The sequence below is a fragment of the Accipiter gentilis genome, chromosome 14, assembly GCF_929443795.1.
Source record: "Accipiter gentilis chromosome 14, bAccGen1.1, whole genome shotgun sequence".
Taxonomy (NCBI): Eukaryota; Metazoa; Chordata; class Aves; order Accipitriformes; family Accipitridae; genus Astur; species Astur gentilis.
Genome location: NC_064893.1, coordinates 3,467,907 through 3,489,625, shown reverse-complemented (window position 1 = coordinate 3,489,625; position 21,719 = coordinate 3,467,907). Strand labels below are relative to the sequence as shown.

At 41.9% G+C, this 21,719-nt stretch overlaps 1 protein-coding gene across 3 annotated transcripts in view; it reads right to left on the bottom strand.

Moving 5' to 3' along the window:
* The window catches only part of POU6F2 (POU class 6 homeobox 2), a 318,413-nt gene extending 308,742 nt beyond the window's left edge, over positions 1-9,671 (bottom strand). Inside the window, exon 1 of one of the 3 annotated variants that reach the window (XM_049816960.1) lies at positions 9,567-9,671. In XM_049816960.1, the coding sequence (XP_049672917.1) occupies positions 9,567-9,671 (105 nt within the window). Of the gene's footprint in view, positions 1-8,816; positions 8,919-9,566 lie in introns of those variants that run through there. The other 2 variants (XM_049816963.1, XM_049816961.1) reach the window with 2 other exon arrangements.
* Between the last annotated feature and the right edge of the window lie 12,048 nt (positions 9,672-21,719).

Genomic DNA, 21,719 nt, shown 5'->3' with positions numbered 1-21,719 from the left:
CAATGAGGTAAAAAAAAAAATCTTAACACACTGGCCAGATTAAAAGCACAGATCCTTGTGCAGTTCTTAATTCAATAAAATGCTGTGGTACCTCATGGTCAGAAGGAAATACTCCTTCAGCAGCATGTGTTTCTACTGTGTCCTTCATGAAAGAGTCAAAGGGTACTTTGCAATCTAATCCAATGCTGGATATAACCTTTTAAATAAATAAACTGTGGTTTAAGGATTTAGAAAGCACTAGATCAAAGAATGTAATCTTTGAGATCTAATAACTACGGTGATGGGTCTAGCATGAGGACATGAGCAGAATAGAACAAAGATTTGCTGAATATCCACAGTGCCTCTTGGGTTAAAATTCATTACAGAGTCACTCTAAATCCTTAGTTAGGGGGCAACCCTCAATTTCTCCTCTTGCTAAGAATCCAGCATGAACTTAAAAAATAAACAGAAACCAATATATTCAAGGAAAGAAACTTCTGTTTTCAGCCCTTTTTTTTGTTGTTGTTGCTTAACTATTCAAAATCCAAGTCTTCTTTTCCAAATACCTGCCAATGAGTCTATTGCTCACCCCTCCAAGATTTCAGATGCAGCGTCCAGGCTTTTGCCTATACCACTTCACCCCCACCTGCCCCGCAGACTCCTACTCTCCAGGATTAGCTGATTGGAGTTGGAGAACTTGCTTATTTTTCTTCAGCTGTATATGTCCATATGCTGTTGAGGCCAGGTGAGATCCAAGCCTTTAGCATCACATAATCACGAGCCTTCCCGATAAGTCTGCGGGGATACTTGTGGATGTGCTTAAATGGTTTCATGACCACCCTTCAAATAAGCAACAGCACTAAAACAAACAAACAAACAAACAAAAAGTTAACTGTGTTCAGAGCCATTGCAAACCCTCACATGCTGTTTCAGACCACTCCAGTTTGTCTTCTGTCAGGCTTTGAAATTCTGGGCTTTGTTCACCAACTTGCACACGGGTTTTCTTGCCCACTTTGGTGAGAAGCTGGAACAGGTGGTGAATTCTGCATCCAGAGTTCTGGAAAAATCTTATCTTTCTTTATTTCCCACCATGGGCATTACTGTGCACAAACCATCACTTCTGCCTACTGTTCAACTAGCATCTTGTCAAATCTGGCTGCAAGATTAAGCTTCCCCAATTCTGAATTCAATATTGCAACCCTAAGGATATAAGAACCAAGCTGGAACATTCTGTTTTGGGGGGTTGTTTTTTTCCTCTTAATGGACAAAATTGTTTCAGCTCCGAGATCACAGTTTGCCCTGACTATAATGATAAATCATCATGAATGACACTAAGTGAAATGAGTTTGATGTTCTTTGCTTTATTCTTCCACATTAGAAGCCACTTTTACATTTGCCACAACTTTCAACCCTTCCTCCAAAAGACTGGGAGCTTCTTGTTTGCAGATATTATTTCTGCTTTGTATAATCCATTTGAAGAATGTGAAGCACGTTTTGTACACATAAAGAGATGGGCACAGTGAAGGGAAGGTAAGACTTACATCCAGGAATCCTGTGATAGCTTACTCCAGATTATTTTATTGCACTTTAAACAGAACAATTTTCATGAGAAACCTTTCAATTTTTCCTTCATCAACAACATCTGAGCAGGAAAAAAATATCAAATGAAAAATTTCCCCTTGTGTGCTTCAGGGTCTAATCCTGCCTTCAAAGAAGACTGAAAACATTCAGGCCTCACTGGAACAGAGTCCTGCCTAACAAAGTCAGAGGGAAGCCCAGGACTCTGGAAGTATTCAGCACTTGGCAGCACCTGGTTCCAGCACCAACAGCTATAGCCATCGTGACTATCTCAGAACTGCCAGACTTAAACATTATCAGAGTTATTTGCATCTTTAGCCTTTTTTTTTTTTATTTTTAAAGCTGGATTCAGTAACAATTAGGCACAGTTCTCTATCCTAATAAATTAAAAAATAGTAATAATCATAGCCTTTACTGTGTTATACTATAAATAAATGGAAGCTGACACTAGTTTGCCATTGATGGGAGACAATGTGATTTTAAGTCATAAGCTTGAAATAAGGATATGAAATATTTTCTTCATTAATACTGTTGATTCAGTCTTAGCCTATGCTGCAATTTTTTAATTTTTTTTTCCCCCCAAAAGTTGACTTCCAGAAATGGGCTAAAGCCTCCAGCTTTAAAAAAAAAATAAAAAAATTCCAACTTTTTTATTGCGGTAAAACCCCTCCATACTTCTCTGCACGTGAAACATGAGCAAAGCTCAAAAAGCCGAGTTAGAGCTTCACAAGTTGGCTCAGTAAGTGGAAAAACAGTTAGAGATGTAAACAGTTTGGTGGAAAGGACAACATTCTGATATGGAACTATCTCTTATGTCTAACAGCAGCTGTTGTGTAATACTATTAACATGACTTTCACTAATCTGCTCATAAAAACCTCATGCTCTGTTATTTTCTATTGCTTGAAACCCTTGTTTCCATAGCAGAGGGTGACTAAAAAACCACTTTTGTCTGTTACTGTTGCCTTTATAATATTTCCTTTTTGGAAGTGCCATTACACAGCTGGATTGTGTCTTCTAAACACATGTGAGTCTCAGATCCTTGAAAATGCTAGAAACTTGTAAAATAAAAATTACTTGATGGAATCAGTGACTAAAGTAGCATGAAGTTCCTTTCTAACATTTTTTTTTCCTTTTGCTTAAGGACCTGTTTCTCTTTACAAAGCTCTTCCCCATCTGTGGGTTCAGAGCCCCATCCTGGAAAGAGATACCTATGGGAATAGATCATATTTAGCAAGTAGTTTAGGTAACACTCACTGGAAGTATCACAGGATCAAAAATTACTCTCACAAGATTTTGCAGCACTGCTTATCAAATTATTGGATTTCTTTTACAGTAAGGTGGTACAAGAAAGCCAATCAAGACAAGACCCATCTGTTTTGACAAGAACAGCTATCAGTGTCCTACCCTGTAAATCTTAATTCACGTGAGCAAAGGGCATAGGACAGCTGTGCAACTACCCCAGAGAGCAAGATCCGTCTCTGAGGCTCTCAGCTCCGAAACGCATCTCCTTAAGTATATGCACCAGTGTTAATGACATCAACTACTATTACTCATGTGAGTAAAAGGAAGACTGCATAAAAGTTTGTTGGACCTAGTTTTGCTATTACATAGCATGGCATATACAAATTGTACTACTTGTAGATAGAAAAAACAGGCTCATTAGTAACTACAAAATCTATTCTGAACAGCTTAAGAAAATTGAATTTATATAATTCACCATGTAAGGATGTCTTGGAATAAAGATTTCTGGGTCCCCTGTCCTGTCCTGTCCCGTGTCCCTGCCCCCCCCCCCCCCCTTTTTTAACTTTCTCCCACTACCACTTTTAAAAATGGCTAGAAATTTAGAACAGTCTCTTGATCTTCAAAATTTTCTTTTGATCTAACAGTTAGATAAAGCTCTCCTATGGAACAGCCCTACCAGTCAACAGAGAATCAGCAGCAAATATCAACAACTAATCTTTCTCTTTTGAAGAAACAGTCCTACATATCACAGAGGTTTCAAAGCCAACGATAAAACAAAAACCCTGAAGCTATAGTCCATTTACCTGTAGCCCTGACATCCTCGAAAAATAAAAGCGTTCAAGAGCCTTGAGTTACTATCTTTAATCCTAATAGTCAGTTCTAATTATAAAAGAGTTTGCATAGCAATTATTCAGCTAGCATTTAAACCAGACTTTCTTATATTTATTAGCAATGACAGTTACTCAATAGGCAAGCTGGACCAGATTCTGCAAAGTGTTATTTACATGAAGAGTCCCATTGAGTTCAGTATTGTACTGTGCACCTGAAGATTTAGCAGCTGCAGACTTCTTACACGGCTTAAGTGGTTTGCTGATCAACTTTTAAGTACACGTTTAAGTCCTGTTAACTTTAATGAAGGATAAACACGCATATATTCAGAACTGACTGATCTGAGGTTCTTCCTGCCATTTTCACAATTTCAGAGTAAGAAGCAGCTTTACAAGCAAATGCCACTGAGAGATGTAAATCACAGGAAAAAAGAATATTTTGTCATGTCCTCATCTAATGTTGAAAATGCTATACGCAATTTGTCTTCAATTATACGTTTATTTTCTTCCATTTGAGTTGCAGTTCAGATCAGAGAAGAAAAATAAACGTCTTGTTACAGCTGCAGAACAGTGTAAGATAAAGAGGCTCAGCACAGTCACTTCTATGTACTGTATATACAAAAGTGGCCTAGACTGGTATTTAGTTTATCGGTCTAGAATCTAGGAAACACAGCAGAGGTACTTGAACATAAATGCATTGCCAAAAGATAAAAATCTACATCATTGGACGAGTGTCACTTGCCCAGCAATTTAAAGGTCATCTGACATACTTTATTTTTCACTCACAATTAGAATAATAGTGAATATACACAGAGTATAAATCACAGCTTTTTAAAGATTTGACCTCTTAATTGGCCTAACACACAAACTAACACAAGACAGCCGACTAGCACAGATCAGAAAAGAATAAAGAAATTCAGTAAGAAAAAATTACTAAAGATGTTTTTAGAGGGCTGATTTCAATTCAAACCCGATTTTGGTGTGAGCACAAGAAAAATCTTTTTAAGCATAAATGAAAATGATAAAAATCCATCTTTTCTGCTGTAAAAAACAAAAGTCAACAGAGAAATGCATTCTTTTGCTGGAATCCAGGCCTAGGACCAAAGAATTTACATATATTAAATTAACGAGATCCAAACTCCTCTACAACAAATATTTATACTGTAAAATATTACAGCCACATTCCTGCATCTCCTTACAATAATAATTCTTAAGGACACAGTATTCTAGTGAGCGTATAAAACAGTGGGTTTCTGCAGAGATGGAATGCTTCATTATGAGAATACCAACTTGTTCATAAATATTAAAAAATATGTTTTTGAAGTTTTTCAAACATGATTCTTATTGTTTACATTGTCTCTCTACTACTGAAAACAACAGTCAGTGTGTACCTGTCCATAAGTCTCTCTGTCTCACAGTCTCGAATTGCAGAAAACAACTGCTGGTGACTGTAAAGGACAACAATGTCTGTGCTGGACACACACTAAGCAGACAAGGGGACAAGTAGTCTGACCTTACTTATGCAAGTAGTCATGCTTATAGTGATGGGTCTAATTCTTGCTAGAGAGAACAGGATTTGTCCCAAACTATAGAAAAAAGGGCACAAATCCTTGCTGTATTGTAAAAGTGAGTCTTAAATTTACATGTGAGATGGTTCTTTTCTGTTTGCATATCTTATAGATACTTCTGTATATTAGATCAGAGATGGAAATGGGTATTCCAAGAGAAAAAGACCTTCCCTACTACTACAAGAAGAATCACTTAAAGATTGCTCAAGACAAACTAAGATTATAGATCTGACGTTCATTTGGTAAAAATTAAACTCCTGCCTATGTATTGATCTGCATTACAAAACAACACTGACAACAGATCAAACTTCTGAAAAGTGACCCATGAGTTACAGAAATGAATGGCTTCTCTGAAACATTTATGCCCCTGCTCCATTGTTGTTAATCACAGGGAAAAACAGAAAACAAAATTTAAAAAGCAACAAACTAAAACACAAAACAGGAAGACCCACCTTGGCTGCAGCAATGTATCAAATCTCATAAATTGGGCTTCAGAGCAGAACTCTCTATGGGAAAAGACCGCATGTTTACCCTTGCATAAATAGCTTTTATTAGATGCTGAGATCACATGGAGGATACCATTGAAATATGGAAAATAAATACGGTTAACGTGTAAAAAGAGAACTCAAACATAGCAGTAATAACTGCAAACGCTTGCTTATTTGAAGAAGAATGTTACCTAATTTACTTCCTCTTGGTTTACAGAGATCTAATTTAAGCTGCCCCCCTCCCCTTCCTTTTTTACTATATTTGCAAGAACCAGTGAACACAGAAATGTGCAGCCAGCCCGGGCCCTCAGGCCGGTGGATCAAGATGGCAGGCTGGCCTGGGCTCCCCCGGGGATAGCAAAGCCAGAAGGGTGATTGGACACAGTGACCTGTCTGCATGAGATGAGACAAAAACAGGAGGGCTGTAATGCTGATGAACTAACCTGTCACTCACAAGCTCAGGTCTGTAAAAAAAAAAAAAAAAAAAAAAAAAAAAAAAGATGGGGAAAAAAAGAAAAGAAAGGTACAGTACAGATTTTAGAAAGCATACAAGGTAGAGAAAACACAGCATAACTGGAATAATTAGATGACGCATTTAATTACCTGTTCCTTTAGATGGGCTCAGGATATATAAGGAATATGGCATAAAAATCCAGCTAATAGTTTCTATAAGAGCAAAACACATTTGAAGAAATAACGGGTATTATGGTTCAGCGTGCAAGGAAGGATGCTACAGACTATTGCTGACAGGGATCGGGGTTTCATTCCAAACACTCCAGTTATGAATCAAAATCACAATGAGCAATGAGCTTCTAGATCTTGACACGCTAGGCAAGGAGGTTGTTCTTCAGAGTACTTGGCTGTTTTATTGCTTGCTTGGGGGAGGAAAAATCCGGAGGGAAGGTATACAAGCAATCTGCACCTTGGAGCCAGTACACCCAGGTGCTAGGTGTTGGTCAGGATTGTAGCACTCTGCCTACCATTGCCATCACCAGTGGGAGCCACTGTGGACACTGGTGCTTGGAGACAGATGAAATCAAACATATTAAAAAAAAAAAAAAAAAAAAATGGAAAATGCATTTAATGATGAACAAGTACTTGATGTTAAAAATGCCTTTAAATGAGTATGCTCCTGCTACTACTTTCGTGTCATACACAGACTAGTGTTTGAACTCCAAATAACTGCTACTGTTTCTGATCTCCATTGGAGCAGAGATATACGTGTATAGTTTGGATTTTTAATTAGGCAAGTTCACACTCCATTAGCAGCAAACAAGACTGAATTTAAAGCTACACCTGCAGGATTAGTCAAAACAAAATTTAGTTCTCACAGCTGCAGAAAGATACAGTTCTGAAATAAAAAGGCCAAATGATAAACATTTATTTAAGTTTTTGCCTTTGGAGGTGTGAAAGTTCACAAAGACTCTTAAGAACTTTTTCTAAAACGATAGTGTCTGGAAGTGAATGTCTCTTCTAAAAATATACACATACCAAATATGCAAATCTTTGTTATTTATCAATACTAAATATGGATTTACATTGTGGAAGGTTTTTATGGCATAGGGTTTGCCTTTTGATAGTTATCTTCTCTTGTCAGCTGAGTATTAGAGTTCATAGAGAAAGTCTATTTCTATTTTCAACAATGTGTGGTAATTATACTGATTTCTCTGTGCTTCCCAAGTTTTAACTAACTCTTTTATTATATAACTAGAAAATGTATCATTTTTATCAGAAAAAAATATTTTTAAACTTTTTGTTCTATCTTCAGATGTAGCTAATAACAACCAAATGCTGGACAATTAATAAAACAAAAACATACTTGAAAAATTTGTGGATTTATGAAGACATTTGAATGTGCACACTTACACATGATATGTACATATGCACATTTACAGATGTAAAAAAAAATGTTTGCAACTCCCAACACATTAAGTTGCACAATAATAATATCCATAGATTCTGACATAAAAAACCCAAAGAAGTTAGTCACCTAAAATACCTAAATGTATTTTTCTTTGAAGTCCATGCCCTTGATATTGATTTTTAGGAAATGAAATACACCAACACACGGTATAAAAATTTTCCCAGACATTCACTGAACTTTTTTTTAATTGATGAAATATGGAATGTTACACAGAAAAAAACCATGCTCCTACCCTTTCCAGCCTCAAAACCACTTTCTGAGAGCTAGCAAGCTTTAAACATAAAATAGCTAACTTATACTTTCTTACATGCCAAAGCAAAAGTTACATTAAAGAGATATTACAAGCTGTGGAATTTATCAAGGTTTCAGGGTACATTTTCTGTCAAGTGTACTTGCTTAAAACCTTGCCATTGTATCTGCCTTAGAATCATTAAATATATTTCTTTAAGACTGAACAAGTTTACACAAAAAGGTAATTAACCCGCTCTAGAATACATATTTTCACACAATGTAATACTGGCAAACATGCCCCACTTTTTAGGTATAAGCCAGCCTAATAGAAAGCTGTTAATGTTTGGGGGATTTTTAATAAAAAATGTATCTTCTATTTTTAAAATATTTAAAGCAATAAAAGTCTGTGGTAAACATGGTATTACATATTTGACATTTTCCGCCCAGAAATGCATTACTGTGTACGATGGTATTAATAAACCATGTGCTTTGAGGGACTTCTGTGCTTTGCCATAATTTAGTTGAAAACAGCATGTAGGATGCGTATTTTTCCACCATTGTATCAACATATAGGAAACAAAATACTATGTCATCACCTTAGCAGCATGTGTTCACTACACTGGAAACATATGCAAAAACCCACAAACTTTTGAGAGTTCAAAAAATACCCTTTGCCAGAGACTGATTTACAAGTCAGTGGCTAATGAGAAAGTGTTGAGCACTTAAAATTTTGTTAGAAAAAGAAAAACAGACACCCTCACCGACTCCAGCTGCATTCATAGGAAAACAGCCTTCCCTGTACATCAGGACAAAATAATTTAATTTCTTTCCCCACTTTAGGTTATTATTTGAAGCAAATGAAAAGACAATGATTCTTCTCTCTTCTGACTAAAGCTCAAAACAGCACGGTTAAAACACACACATAAAAACTACAGACTTAACAGAAATCACAAAACAGAAAGAGAAGGACTCACTGACCCATTTGGAAGACAAAGACGACAAAACGGAAAAGCTCTAAAAATCAGCTTGTGAGGCCTTAGAGAGATATTCTTCTGGCATTTCATCACAGCAGCCCCAGACCAGTTCACTTCCCTGGATACAGGGAGGGAGAACTAAATAGAGCTGTTTATTAAAGCTGTTGTGCTGGATTGCATTAGGAAGCACGAGCAGACCACCTGGACCTTTCAGATTGTGGCAGTGTTTAATTTGCAGGCTGCCCCTCTGCAGCAGCAAAGACTACTACATTTACCAAGCTCAATCACACATTATCTGGGTTAGGAGTAAAAGAAGAAAAAAGAAAAAAAAAAAAAAAATCCACAGCCTGTAGTACAGGAATACAGTCAATATAGAAATAATGAACAGCATTAGAAATAGAAAGCAACTCCCCAGCAAACATAACACTTTCAGTCCTCAGTTCTTCTACTTCAGCACATTTAAACAAAATACAGTGGCAAATTAATATATAGATTGATGTGGCAAAGCTCCGACTAAATTATAAACCGGGTTTATTAGAAGAAAACCATGGTATTTTAGGTTTAACTAGTGATTCCCTGGCCAGATTATTGTGGTTCTTTTGCCTTTCTCACTTTCAGTGCTACACTCGCTGGTAGCTGAAGATACAGATAGAAAGATGGTACTGTAAATATGAATTATGTGAATCATATGGTTAGACCCTTGTGGAAAAAAAAAAAAAATAAAAGGGGAGTTGAGAAATGGCTGACTCCATACCTGACCAATTACAGCTTGCATGGTCCCTGTGTCCTGCTGAGCTGAAAGATCGCAATCCATCATATGTAGTCTTTGAAAAGGAGAATGGGGGTTTCTGGCATGCATCTGTCAATCAACTTCTGCACTCACAACCATCACCAAAAGCAAGGGAAAAAAAGTCAAGCTGCTCCACCAAATAGGATGAAACAGTCATGTGACCTTCAGCACACTCACACACATACATACTTCCATAGAACGTATGAATTTTCTGCAGATATGAAATGACATTGACAAATACCCAATACCAAGTAAATAAAGTGAGACAAACAGCTACTCACCAAAGACAAAACACTTGCTGTAATCTTCAGCCTAAAGATTTAATAAACCTAAAAGGTATTTTAAACTGAGGCTTTTCTTTTGAGCCTAAACTTTTCAGATAAGGTGATATAATTTTATATATGCAGGCAGTGGTCAGAACTTTAACCCCTCGCGTCCTCTTACAGCCTCTATTTTTTATCCCCCCTTTGTACTTCTACTTTATGCTTGTTTGAGTTCCTGATTATTTTTTTTCTTTAAGTTTCTTTTGTGTCAAAGTGAAGAGGCTTGTATTGCCTTCCTTCATTGGATGTGCACAAATTATGAGAACTCGATAGAAGAAAATTGCTAACAGTAAAAAAAGGAGCAGGGACTGAGAAACCTGTGTCTGTACTCACAAGCCAAAATGTGTCTCACTGCTTTACTCCACCAGAAGTCAAATGTTTTCTTTATTGGAAATATACATTTAAGTATTAGTTTATGTGAGCTGTGATGAGCACTCAAAATATAAAATATTCAGACTATGTAAATCCTACTTACGGAATCCTATCCATTTTGAAGGTTAGCAGAGTTTTGGTTCATTCACTGCTCCACTGAACTGACATAAAATGTTGTTACTTACGAAGGCAAACATTACCATTTTTTCTAATGGAAGTAGTTTGTTTCATATATCTTCCCCTCTGAGTTAAGATTTGCAAGAATTTCCAAGACTATTTTTTCTTCTTGTCAAAATAGATCAGCCACTTGTCTCCAAAAACTGAGTGTCGTGAACAACACGCTGCAGCATTGATTGCTGATACGTTATTGGCCAGTGATTGCTGAAGGGTGACATTAATGTAACCCAGTAGCACTTTAACCCTTCGAAGATCAATACAGTCCTCTGGCAATATAGTAGAATAACTAGTATAACTAAGCCTATATAATTTTTGCTGTATTACAGCTTCGTATAAATATTAGTGCATCTTTCTGCTCTTCTAAAATTGCATTTCTGTTACTAGTGCAAACAACCTGCTTTTCAAAGACTGCCAGAAGCCAAAATGCAGAAAAAAGAAGTCTAGTCTCTAAGCTTAATATAATGCACCCTTTCCATTTCAAGTAAGTTTCTGGCAATATTTTCAAGTTATTATCTCATTTTTAAGGGTATTGACAATATTGATCTTAGCATCTGATAAGATGCTCAAAGAAACGTGAGAATATCAACATATTCCAACTGTAGGCACAGCACTTGCCAGTCTAATATTTTCTACAATATAATTTTAAGATCCAACATCCAGGAGTGTTTGGAATGTGATGGAGCGCATGTGTATGTATATGTGCATGTACATATGCATGTATGTACAGGAGAGAGAGAATTTATGTTGAGGGGAGTGAGATGGGCAGGGAATATCAATTTTACTTTGCATTCTTTGAGTTTTTATAATACAAATTTTTTTTTAATTGCTAAGAAAAAAGTTGAGAAAGGAAGTTTTGTTACATATTTCAAAAAATCAGAAACAAGAAGAGAATTCACACATAGGTGCACGGGGCACCAGAAGTGCTCCTGGGCCAAGAAGATACTCTAGCATAAAAAGTTTTTCAAATTAAGAATTTTTAGAGAGACACGCGATATTAACACTGAAATGTTGCCTCTGGGATCAGGAAGGAGTACTTGAAATGGTGCTTCCAACATCTGCTCTGCATTTCACTTATAAACATAATTAAAATGCACCATTTGTGCTGAAATCTTATCTGCTTCTTACTCATGAAAGAAAATACACTGAACTAATACATTGGGTTGCCTTTTGGTCAGCTGAGAATTTGCTGCGGTCTCATCCCTCAAGACGATCCTATGGAAAAAACAGACGGTGTTGTGAAGGCCATAATCAGCATCCATATCATCACAAGCAATCCAAAATACAACTGCTAAATGGGGGAGTGAGTAGAAGAGATTGCCTCAGCTGTCTCCATGAAAGCAGACACGCTGAAGGCAAATACTGTATATGAATCTGAAAGGAAAGTTAAGGATGTTTATTTTATAGTTTCTCTTTGGGAGGAGCCTTTTTGCAGTGGATATGCACAAACACCTTTCAAATTCCCTTAACTTGCCTAAGCAACTAAACCTGACAATTACCACTGCGGGGTCTTTATTAGCAGAGACACTGACCTAGACATATGTTGCAGCACACAAATGAGCACAGTGCTGCATGCATACAAATCTGCTGCACCCTCACGCACCAACAAACCAACCAGACGCTCATGCACACTCAGGCAGAGCTGCAAGAGCTCCTTCCTCCCAAAGTGAGATATATATGCTGCCTCTCTTTTTACAACGACTAACCTACACTTCCAGGAAATGTCGATATACTCTGTAAAACGTAAACCAACATCCCTAATGTCACGGCATCACTGTTAACCCAAACAGCTGTAAGAGCCTTCTCTACTGCCCCTGGAGGTGCTCTTACCTCTGGGGAGCTGGAGACCTTTTCCCTCAGCCAAACCTACCTGGTCCTGTAAAGGCTGCACAGCTGGTCCCTCGGCGCCGTCCCAGCTTCACTGCTCATCCTTTGGGCCTTCCACTAGCCATCCCCCAAGAGGTGTCAGTCCAATATTGTCTTTTTACTTACTGTGAGGAATTGCCTCCCTACCCCCCTGCAAACACCCCCTTGCTTTGCTGCTCAAAAGGTGATTTAGCTCTCCTGTCAGCAGTCAAAAAGGTGAGGAAGCAAGGTAGCTCCTAATCTGCCACAGGGCAGACTCAGGTGGAGAGCAGGGTGCAAAGAGGAACTCGGCAGGCCAGGTTCGCTCTAACGCTGCCAACTTGAGGAAAATTGTTGAAGGACAGAATGACAAATATTGCTTCCCAACCAGCTGTGCTGTATCCCTAGCAGAGGTCTCCTTTGAAACTTTTTGTCCGTGGCTCTCCCTCAGCATACCCGAGAGGAAAATGGTTATGGAGCCACGGCAATATACGGCAGCTGCGCCTTCCTATATGCCACTACAGCACCTGGCACAAAGGGCCAGGTTTGCATTGCTATACCTAAAATTATTGAAAGGGGGAATATGATCAAGGCTTACACATGGAGGAGGCTCTGTTATCACTTAACCTGTGAGAGCACAAATTCAAAGTGGTACAAAGCCTGTGTTTTGAGCGGCCCACTGGCTCTCTGGCATCCAGGAAAAGTGGTAGTCCCTGGTGACACTGAATACTTTCTCCCTTTCAGACTCTACTTTTTTCTGTGATCAGTTACCTGCAGTATACTTCCCCTGTTCAACTGAAACAATAAAAAATTAAAGTGATACTTTCGAATACAATAATGTGTTTGAATTTACCTCTCAGCTACAAAGCTAAGAACTTGTGAAAATAGTATTACTGTATATAATGCTTTCTCTTCTTTCTTCCAGGAGAATATATATTTCCTGGGTGAGAAAAGCAAGATTTAGAATTATACAACAATGCAAAACCAAATTACTTCATCGTTAAAATGTGTTAAAACACAAATTTATTTTTTAGTGCTCATTATTTATGATTGTTTATGGCTCCTTGCTTCAAAAACTACAAGCTTTGTGATCAACAGAGCCCAGCGTTTTACTACAATACCTTTATGCAGTTGCTCACATGCCATAGCAGAACTTGCAGCAGATTTAGTGAATCGAGTGAGAGAGCCTCCTGCTTCTTACAGCATTGATACACTAGGGGGACTATTTTTCCTCTTTTCTGGAGTGATGAACGCACGGCATCGTCAGAGCAAGCTGTTGTACCTCACACTACAGGCCCTTTACTCACCGGTGCTGAACACGTTAAACATGCAAGGCTTGGTCTTGCACTCTTTGAAGATAAACAAGCCTAATTCTAAGCTGTCAATGGCTCTTCCTCCCTCTCTCCCTTTCTCTATCCATCTCTGCCAACCAGACACTATATTGCATTTTGCATCTTGACTATCATGGGTATGTGAGTGGGCTTTCTGTATGAGCAAAACTCTACTCTCGTTTAGGCTAATTCCAAAAGAATTGTTTTGTATTAAGACGCACTAATGGATTACAGTCTCTCTTTGTGCAAGTCCATTCCAGTCAATCGTTTTTGCTTTTCAAAGGGAACTTTGCTATTAAAAAAAAAAATATATTGCTGCTTCTAATTTCTGCTCCTCCAAATTTTATTAATGCATAATTAATGGGTCCTTTCCACTCCCCCAGAGCTCCACTTTTCAAAAACTGAACTACTAGGACATACTCACTCACTTCAAGGACTGCACTTCCTTCCCTTCATAAGCATTTGGCTATATCATGGAAAGGAAATTCAGGAAAAGAAGATGATTCTGTGCCTAAGTTGCTGGAACAAGGCCTAAGCATAATCTACATTTTACTCACTCCTATGCAGACAGTGGGATGGCTCCCTTTCCCACAGCACTATCCTGCACTGTCAAAAAAAATAATTCTGCAAAATAACTTTCTTACTCTTTGTTATTTTAGATAAAAGAGGCTTACTGTCATGCTTTGTATCTTTGGGAAGATGGGAGTAAATTTTCCCCCTTTCCTGCTACATCTAACAAGGTGCTTTGGTTGAAAACTTATTTTTGTGTCTCAGGGAGGACAATTGTTCAATAGGTTTTCCAGGTTCATGATTAAACTAGAATTTATATAAGATGGAGGGCACTCCCTAAAAACAAACTAGGAAATGGGACTGTGGGTTCTCCTATCTACACAGTGAAGAGACAGAACCTTCCTCCTCTACTCTTATGTAAAGTGACGGGAGGTGATTACAGCAATGATGGTGGAACCTAGTTAGTCAGATGGCAAACTAATGTCACATCTCTCCCAGGTGAAACAGAATTGTGGAGGAAAAACATGCCAAGAGGCAAGAAGGATCAGCAAGAAAGGGTGATACTGACTGGGTAAGGTTTAAGAATACTGTTCCCAGATGCATTACTAACTACAGCAGTCTAATAAAACAACATTCCTCATGTCTCATGGTTTCTTCTGCACTGTCTGGCACTATGGGCTTTTTAAGCCGTGTCTTTATTGCATATAGCATGGACAATAATGGAGATTACATCATGTGAAGAACAGACTATATTTAGTTGAACTAACATTGTGCAAGCAAGGCAGCCAAGAAATATGAAGGAGCAAAAAGGTGATTCTTACAGAGAAGGGAATTGTCTTTTTCCAAAAGTTTTGCAAAGTCTTTGGCAGGATTTAGAACATGGCATTGACAAGGATAGCAGGAACATAAAAAAATAAGGCATATTTTTTCTGTTGATTGAATAGTAGGAATTTATTAATGAGTTGCAGCATTAACTGTATAACTGTTCAGAGCAGTAATGCTCTTACCACACCAACAGGGAAAAGCAGGTAGTTTCACAGTGTCTGTGACGATGATTAACTTCTTATTCACTGATATATTTGCTTTCATTTATCTGAGCCATAAATGGCTCATCTTGCATAGCTGCTACTCCCACTTCAACACAAAACAATGCAGTGACAGCATCATTGGAGACAAAAAAAAAGAGTGGATGCAGCAGGAGGGGTGGGTAGTGCCAGTGAAAGTACACATTTCCTACACACTATGTATCCCTTAGATCCCCAACTCCTAAGTAGATGCCACTCTCCCATGAAGAAAAAAAAAAAAGCCCAAGTAAAATGATGTACCCATCTACCTGTGCTTCTCTTGCTCCAAGCACGTTAGATGATGTTTGAATATTTCATGTGTCAAACAAAGGTATACTATATAAAGAGAGGTACTCCCTGGCATTACATTAGGACATCTTGCAGTGAGAAATGTTTGATCTTCTGATAGTCAGTTCACATCATTTGGTTACACACTTTATATCCTGCTGTGTATTGCACAGGATCAGGAGTGAAAATGTGATAGGATTGAGCTACTGAAGAGCTGCCATGTGCTAATTGTTCCTGGGTTTCTTTCACCTATCAGTAAACTGTGTTAATTGCTTATTCAGAGGAGAAAGTCATTAAGTGATGACAATTATGATAAATGCAGTTAATAGCAAAACACATATTTAAGTTTGCCTACTATTTTCTTCCTTTAAGATGTTCATGACTCAGCCAGCCTTTAATGCTCAGACGCTGGCCTAGGATCACTTTGTGTCTACAGTTTGGCCGTACGCAAGCCAGAAGCTTACAAGGCAAGGCAGGATAGGTTCATGGAGGGCAATCCACTGATGGATCACTGAAAACTTTGACACCCTTGGGCTTAGGAAGCGCCTGAGCTGCAAAATGTTGGGGGATGAGGCTATGCAAAGAGGTTGTCAGGGAGCAGCAAGCACTGGCTGCTCGCTGAAGGCAGGCAAGCCAGGAGCTGCTGGTGACCCTGGCACAGGCTATGCCCTCACCGACAGGACACCATCCCACAGGCTCCGGCCCAGATGGCCAGAGCCAGCAGCTGGTAACCCAAACCATCAACAGCCCCTGACACTGAGAGGGGATGAGCCAGGCCCAGGGTCCAGCCGGAGGACTGGCTCTGAGTAGCAAGAGATGCAGACGGAAACAGTCCTGGAGACAGGTCTGCATCATGGGTCCCAGGTCCGTCCAGGAGGCAGGACTGGAAACAAGCTATGACTTAGATCTGAGGGGTCCATCCAGGAGAGCAGCTCTCTACAGCTATCTATCAAGATTTTGAGATTCTTTAAATGAACAGACATAGTCTGGCAGCTTTCTGCACTCATTGCACCAGTTTTGCAAAGTGATAACCTTGTGTGTGCTAGAAGACTGTTTTTCATAGTTTCTTTTATTAATTAAAGAAAAGAAGAAGTTCCTTTGTATCTGAATGACATCGTCAGTATTTCATCACACCAACATTCTCAGGTGGTTTCAGGTGGGCATATAAAAAGCAAAATCATCAGTCCTTGGCAGCTATTTTGCCGGCACGTAGGGCCTCTTAAAAAGAGAGGCAGTTGCCTTTTAGTGTCGGATGGCCACCTGGCCAGCCACCTCCTTACCTGTATCAGCATTACCAGCAACCATCTTCCTCCTCACTAAATGCCTGCAGGATTAATTTTAAAAAATCATCAGCAACCTTTATTCACACTCTGGGAGAGTAAAGCATATCCCCACAGACAGCAGTGCCACAAATTGCATCGCACTGACCCACCAGCGTTTCATCTCTTGTAGCTTTTTCAACATCTGGGCTGATTTGCACCACAACCAAATGAATGCCTATGGTATTAATGCCCTTATTTACAGAGTCTGAAGGTATGTACCAATTTTGGCACCAATGTACACGAGGACAGGAATAGTACCTCTCTTAATCTTTCAGTACTCCAGATACTAAATCCTAAAGGAAATGGAGACTTGCCAGCATATTAGATAAGCTCTGAACATCTTCCCACAAATTGAGGCAGGCAAATAACTCTCAGAAAGGTTAAAGTCACAAATGAGCTCTGAAGGTTTTACCCTGTGGCTGAAATGCATTTTGTATCCCGTATAAACATGGTGAATGGCTGTGTTGAACACAGGAGCTGTGCAGCTTGGTTTCAGTGGGAAAAGAGGACGTGATGGCGATAGCAGCAATGGGCTGTTTTTAGAGTTTGGAAGAGTTGTCGTTTGCTTTGCTGTGCTTTGGTCATGGATCCAAATGTTCTAGGTCTGAAAATGGCCAACATTTCCACCACACCAGTGTAACCTCCACGCACTTGTTTTGCAAAGCCTGACTGACTTCCACGGCATGCTGTTAGCACAGTCCATCCCAACCTATGGCTCTGGTTACACTTTGGCTTTCCTCCAGGCTGCGGCTGTTGAAATCACCCCCCTTATGCCCCAGGACAAAGGTTTGTATCCAGCCAGATCAAGTCCCTGGTCCTCCTCACTGCAGGGCCTCATGGCCATTACCTCTGGAACAGAGAGGGGACAGCTAATAGGGGTGGGCTCTGGGCTGCAGGATTGGTTTCTGCCATGGCCTGAGAGAAGAGTTAACAGCACCAGGTTTGTCCTTGGGAGCCGGGTGGCAGAGGAGGCGTCGGGGACACCCAGCAGCTGGGCCAGTGCATGGCCACCAAGGGCAGGGACAGCCCCCTGGGCCTCCTGGGCACAGGGACAGCCCCCGGGGCCAGCACCCCAAAGGCCTTCCTCCGAAGGATGCTGGGCGGAGGGGCTGCGCGGGGGGGGCCCCGTCACCCCGGTGTCACAGTGCCAGCAGCCGGCAGTGCAGCAGTCACAATGCCCCGGGGCAGTATAAAAGGGGCAGCCTCCCGCGCCCCGCTGCCAGAGATGGCCCGGGGACCGACCGAAGACATGCGAGAGGACGTCCTTGAGGAGCCGGTGGAATTACTTGGCGGGGGCTGAGGGAGGAAGACTGGAGACTGGAACAGGCTGCTGGAGGGTCTCTACCGCAACACCATTTCTCAGCAGGGCCACGTTCAAAGCCCATCTGATGGATGGAAATCCTGCTTCAGCCTTCGGGGAACAGACGCAAGCCCCTCAGGAGATGAGAAGAACCACCGAGCCCCGGCGGCGCCCGAGGTTGCCGGTTGCCTTTTCAGCTGGATAAGCAGTGGCAAGACCATGGGAATGCCTTCTTGAGGAGCACTGCAGAGCTCACCATCCTCATCCCCTGCGGAGCCAGGGGCAGCAGCCGTAAGAAATGGGATGCAGAGATGTTGCCAGGGGTCGCAGTCCTTTGGAGCACCCGCTGGTGGCCCAAAGGCGCAGAAGGGATTCTTGCCCCCAAGGCTGATCAGGCTGGGGGCGTTTGGCCACTTTCAGAAGCCCCCGAGACGGCTCCAGGTTGAGGGAGAACAGGGCTTGGGCATCTTCCGGCAGGCGTGACCAGCCTGTGGGACGAGGAGGCGGGTCTTGCTCATGTGCTCAGGGAATAGCCGATCGCCAGCTCTGGGGTCAGGAAGGAATTTTCCCCCGGGGCAGATTGGCACTGGTCCCCGGGGGTTTTTTGCCTTCCTCTGCAGCACTGAGCATGACCACTTGTCAGGGCTCCTCCGGTCCGTTTTGGCTGGGTTACTGCCTGCTGCTCGTGCACCGCGAAGACGGCCTCTCGTGCCCTGCAGCTGGGGGGAGGAAGGCTTTTTTTCCCCCACGGTGGCCTAGCAAGTGCCCCCGGGGGTTTTTTGCCTTCCTCTGCAGCACTGAGCACGGCTGCTTTGGGCCATTGTGGCTAGGTGCCCGCTGCTCATGCTCCACGAAGGTGGCCCTCGTGCCCCGCATCCGGGGGGAGGAAGCTTTCTGACTCCCGGGTGGGCTCCAAGGGATGCTCCCGGGGGTTGCTTCTTGTCCTCTGTAGCACTGAGCACAGCCCCTTGTCCGGGCTCCTCTGGGCCCTTTCGGCTAGCTCCTTGCCTGCTGCTCCTGCACCTCCAAGGCACCGCTCGTGCCCTGCCTCTCTCGGGCTCTCTTGTCCAGTGCCAGTCTGTAAACGGGAGCGAGCTCTGCTCTTCCCTTGGCTCCATTTCCCCAGGGCTTCTTGCTTCTGCAGAACAGCCTGTGCTCGGAAGGGCTCCAGGCTTGCTGCCCCATCAGGAGCTGCCGCTGTTCAGCTCTGCCGGCGTGCAATACAAGCGCAGGGCAGGTGTGAGAGCGCTTTTCAAGCATCACTGCCCAAGAAGCACAGCAGCGGAGCAAGTTCTGGAAGGCAAAAAAATATGCTTGTCATCGCTACGTGTCATACTTTGGAAAATACCCCACGGTACGACACACCTCTCCTGCTGCTGCTTCTGCTTCTTCTTCTGCGTGTGTGGTCAGTCCTGACCCTCATTCTTCACGTTCTCGCTCTTCAGGACACAGGGACCGCTTGGCCTGTACACTTGCTGCTACTTTCTGTAGCTCTGTGACTTGCCTTTGCCACTTTGCAAAGGATGTTTTTTCAAGCTCACCTGAAGAGCGCGTCAGCCTGCTCCTGGCTGCACGTGCGTGTTGTGTTAATGCTTGTGAGCATCGGCTCTGAAACAGTCAGAAAAATAAAAATAACGTCCTGTTTCCACATGTAATCTTTGTGTTATGTGTCCTCACAAGGGTTTTTTGGAGCTGAAACCCCCTGGCATTTCAGGGAAATAACAGTCTCGCCGTCATTCGACTCATGGTGAGTGCAGGGAATAAACGGAACAGAACAGAACAGAACAGTTATGCTGTGCTGTGCCCAGAGTTCCGCATGAGAAGCTCGGACCTAGGTCGGAGGGCTCCATCCAGGAGAGCAGCTCTCTGCAGCGCAGGTGCCAGGCCCATCCAGGAGACAGGGGCAGGGATGGGCACACCTACAACATGGCTCAGGCAGGGACTGAAGGCCCCAGGCTGAGCTGAGACATGTCCCCTGGGCCCTTGGCAGGAGACGGGCAGGGTGGGGGTCCCAGGGGAGGCCGGGCCCAGCCATTGAGGCCTATGAGCACCCCCAGGACCCTGACAGAAGCAGACTTGCACGGCTCATACGCCCTCCTTTAGACAGGGATGGTTGGCCACCTTGGAGACAGAGTTTTGGGCCAGGTGGACCTTTGCTCTGGTGGAGTACTGTTGTTCTCAGGCTCGTGTGTTTTAGCATGTTTTTGCACAGGAAACGGGTCAGACGCTTCTAAAAATGAGTCCAAGGAGCAAAAACAAAACCCAGGGGTAATGAACAGGTATTGCTCACCTCCAAAAGGTTTGCAACCCTTTAGTTGAGGAGCATGTCCTGCTTCAGACTGAGGCCTTGATCTCTGAGCCTCACGAGTGTCAGAGATGCGGGGGGTTGCCATCCTGTGGCAACCCAGCTAAACTGGATGAACACAGAAGACTTTCAAAAACCACACTTCACACTTGCTTTCTGCAGAGTTGTGCGGATGGTCCACTTGAGACAATCCACAGCTCTCACCCCCACCAGAAGGCACATGCCTCCTTCCCACAATGTGATAGAGCCAATGCCTAGGCTGGGACGTGGTTATGGGTAGTGGATGGCTTCTGCTAAGTGCAGGGCTGGGTAGAAATGTCATCAGAGATTTCCTCAGCCTGTACTGGTAGGGAAAGGAGGAGGTAGGAAGAAGAATAGAGTAAAATAGAATAGAATAGAATAGAATAGAATAGAATAGAATAGAATAGAATAGAATAGTTCAGCTGGAAGGGCCCTGCAACAATCATCTAGTCCAACTGATTGATCACTTCATGGCTGACCAAAGTTCAAGCATGGTATTAAGGATGTTGTCCAAATGACTCTTAAACACTGACAGTCATGGGGCATCAACCACCTCTCCAGAAAGCCTGTTCCCAGGTTTGACCACCGTCTTGATAAAGACATGTTTCCTTATGTCAAATCCAAACATCCCCTGACGGACGCAGCTTTGAGCCATTCCCATGTGTCCTGGCACTGGGTACCAGGGAGAGGAGATCAGCACCTCCCTCTCCACGTCCCCTCCTCAGGAAGCTGTCGAGAGCAGTGAGGTCGCCCCTCAGCCTCCTTCTCTCCAAACTAGACAAACCCTGAGTGAATGACAGGGCCCCTATGGAGGAGAGCCCTTGGTATTCTTTGTCCCACGGAAGCTATTACTAGTTTTGAAATTGCAAAACTGTTAACTGAAATGACAACTATTTTTAATTGATTATGACATGCTGAAAGCATACTTAATAGGATGTGAATAATCAGGACAGCTGCTTTAGTGACAGAAAATGCAGAGAAACTATTTTGATCCTATTTCACAGAATGTGTTCTGTGTCACTTACACGGCATGATCACAGCTACCCAGGCTGCTTTCTTGGGATATCTTTGGGGTTTAATTACCCTGTCAATTAGAGTTAGAGGTATTAATGTGGCAGTGAAATGATACAGATTGCTCATGGGTTCTGTTCTCTACTTGTTTGCATTCATCAGTCTTGAAAGAAGAGGACTTTACACATTGTCTTGACATGGATGCTAATAAGCCTACAATGAGAGATTCGCTGCATCAGATAAATAGGTGC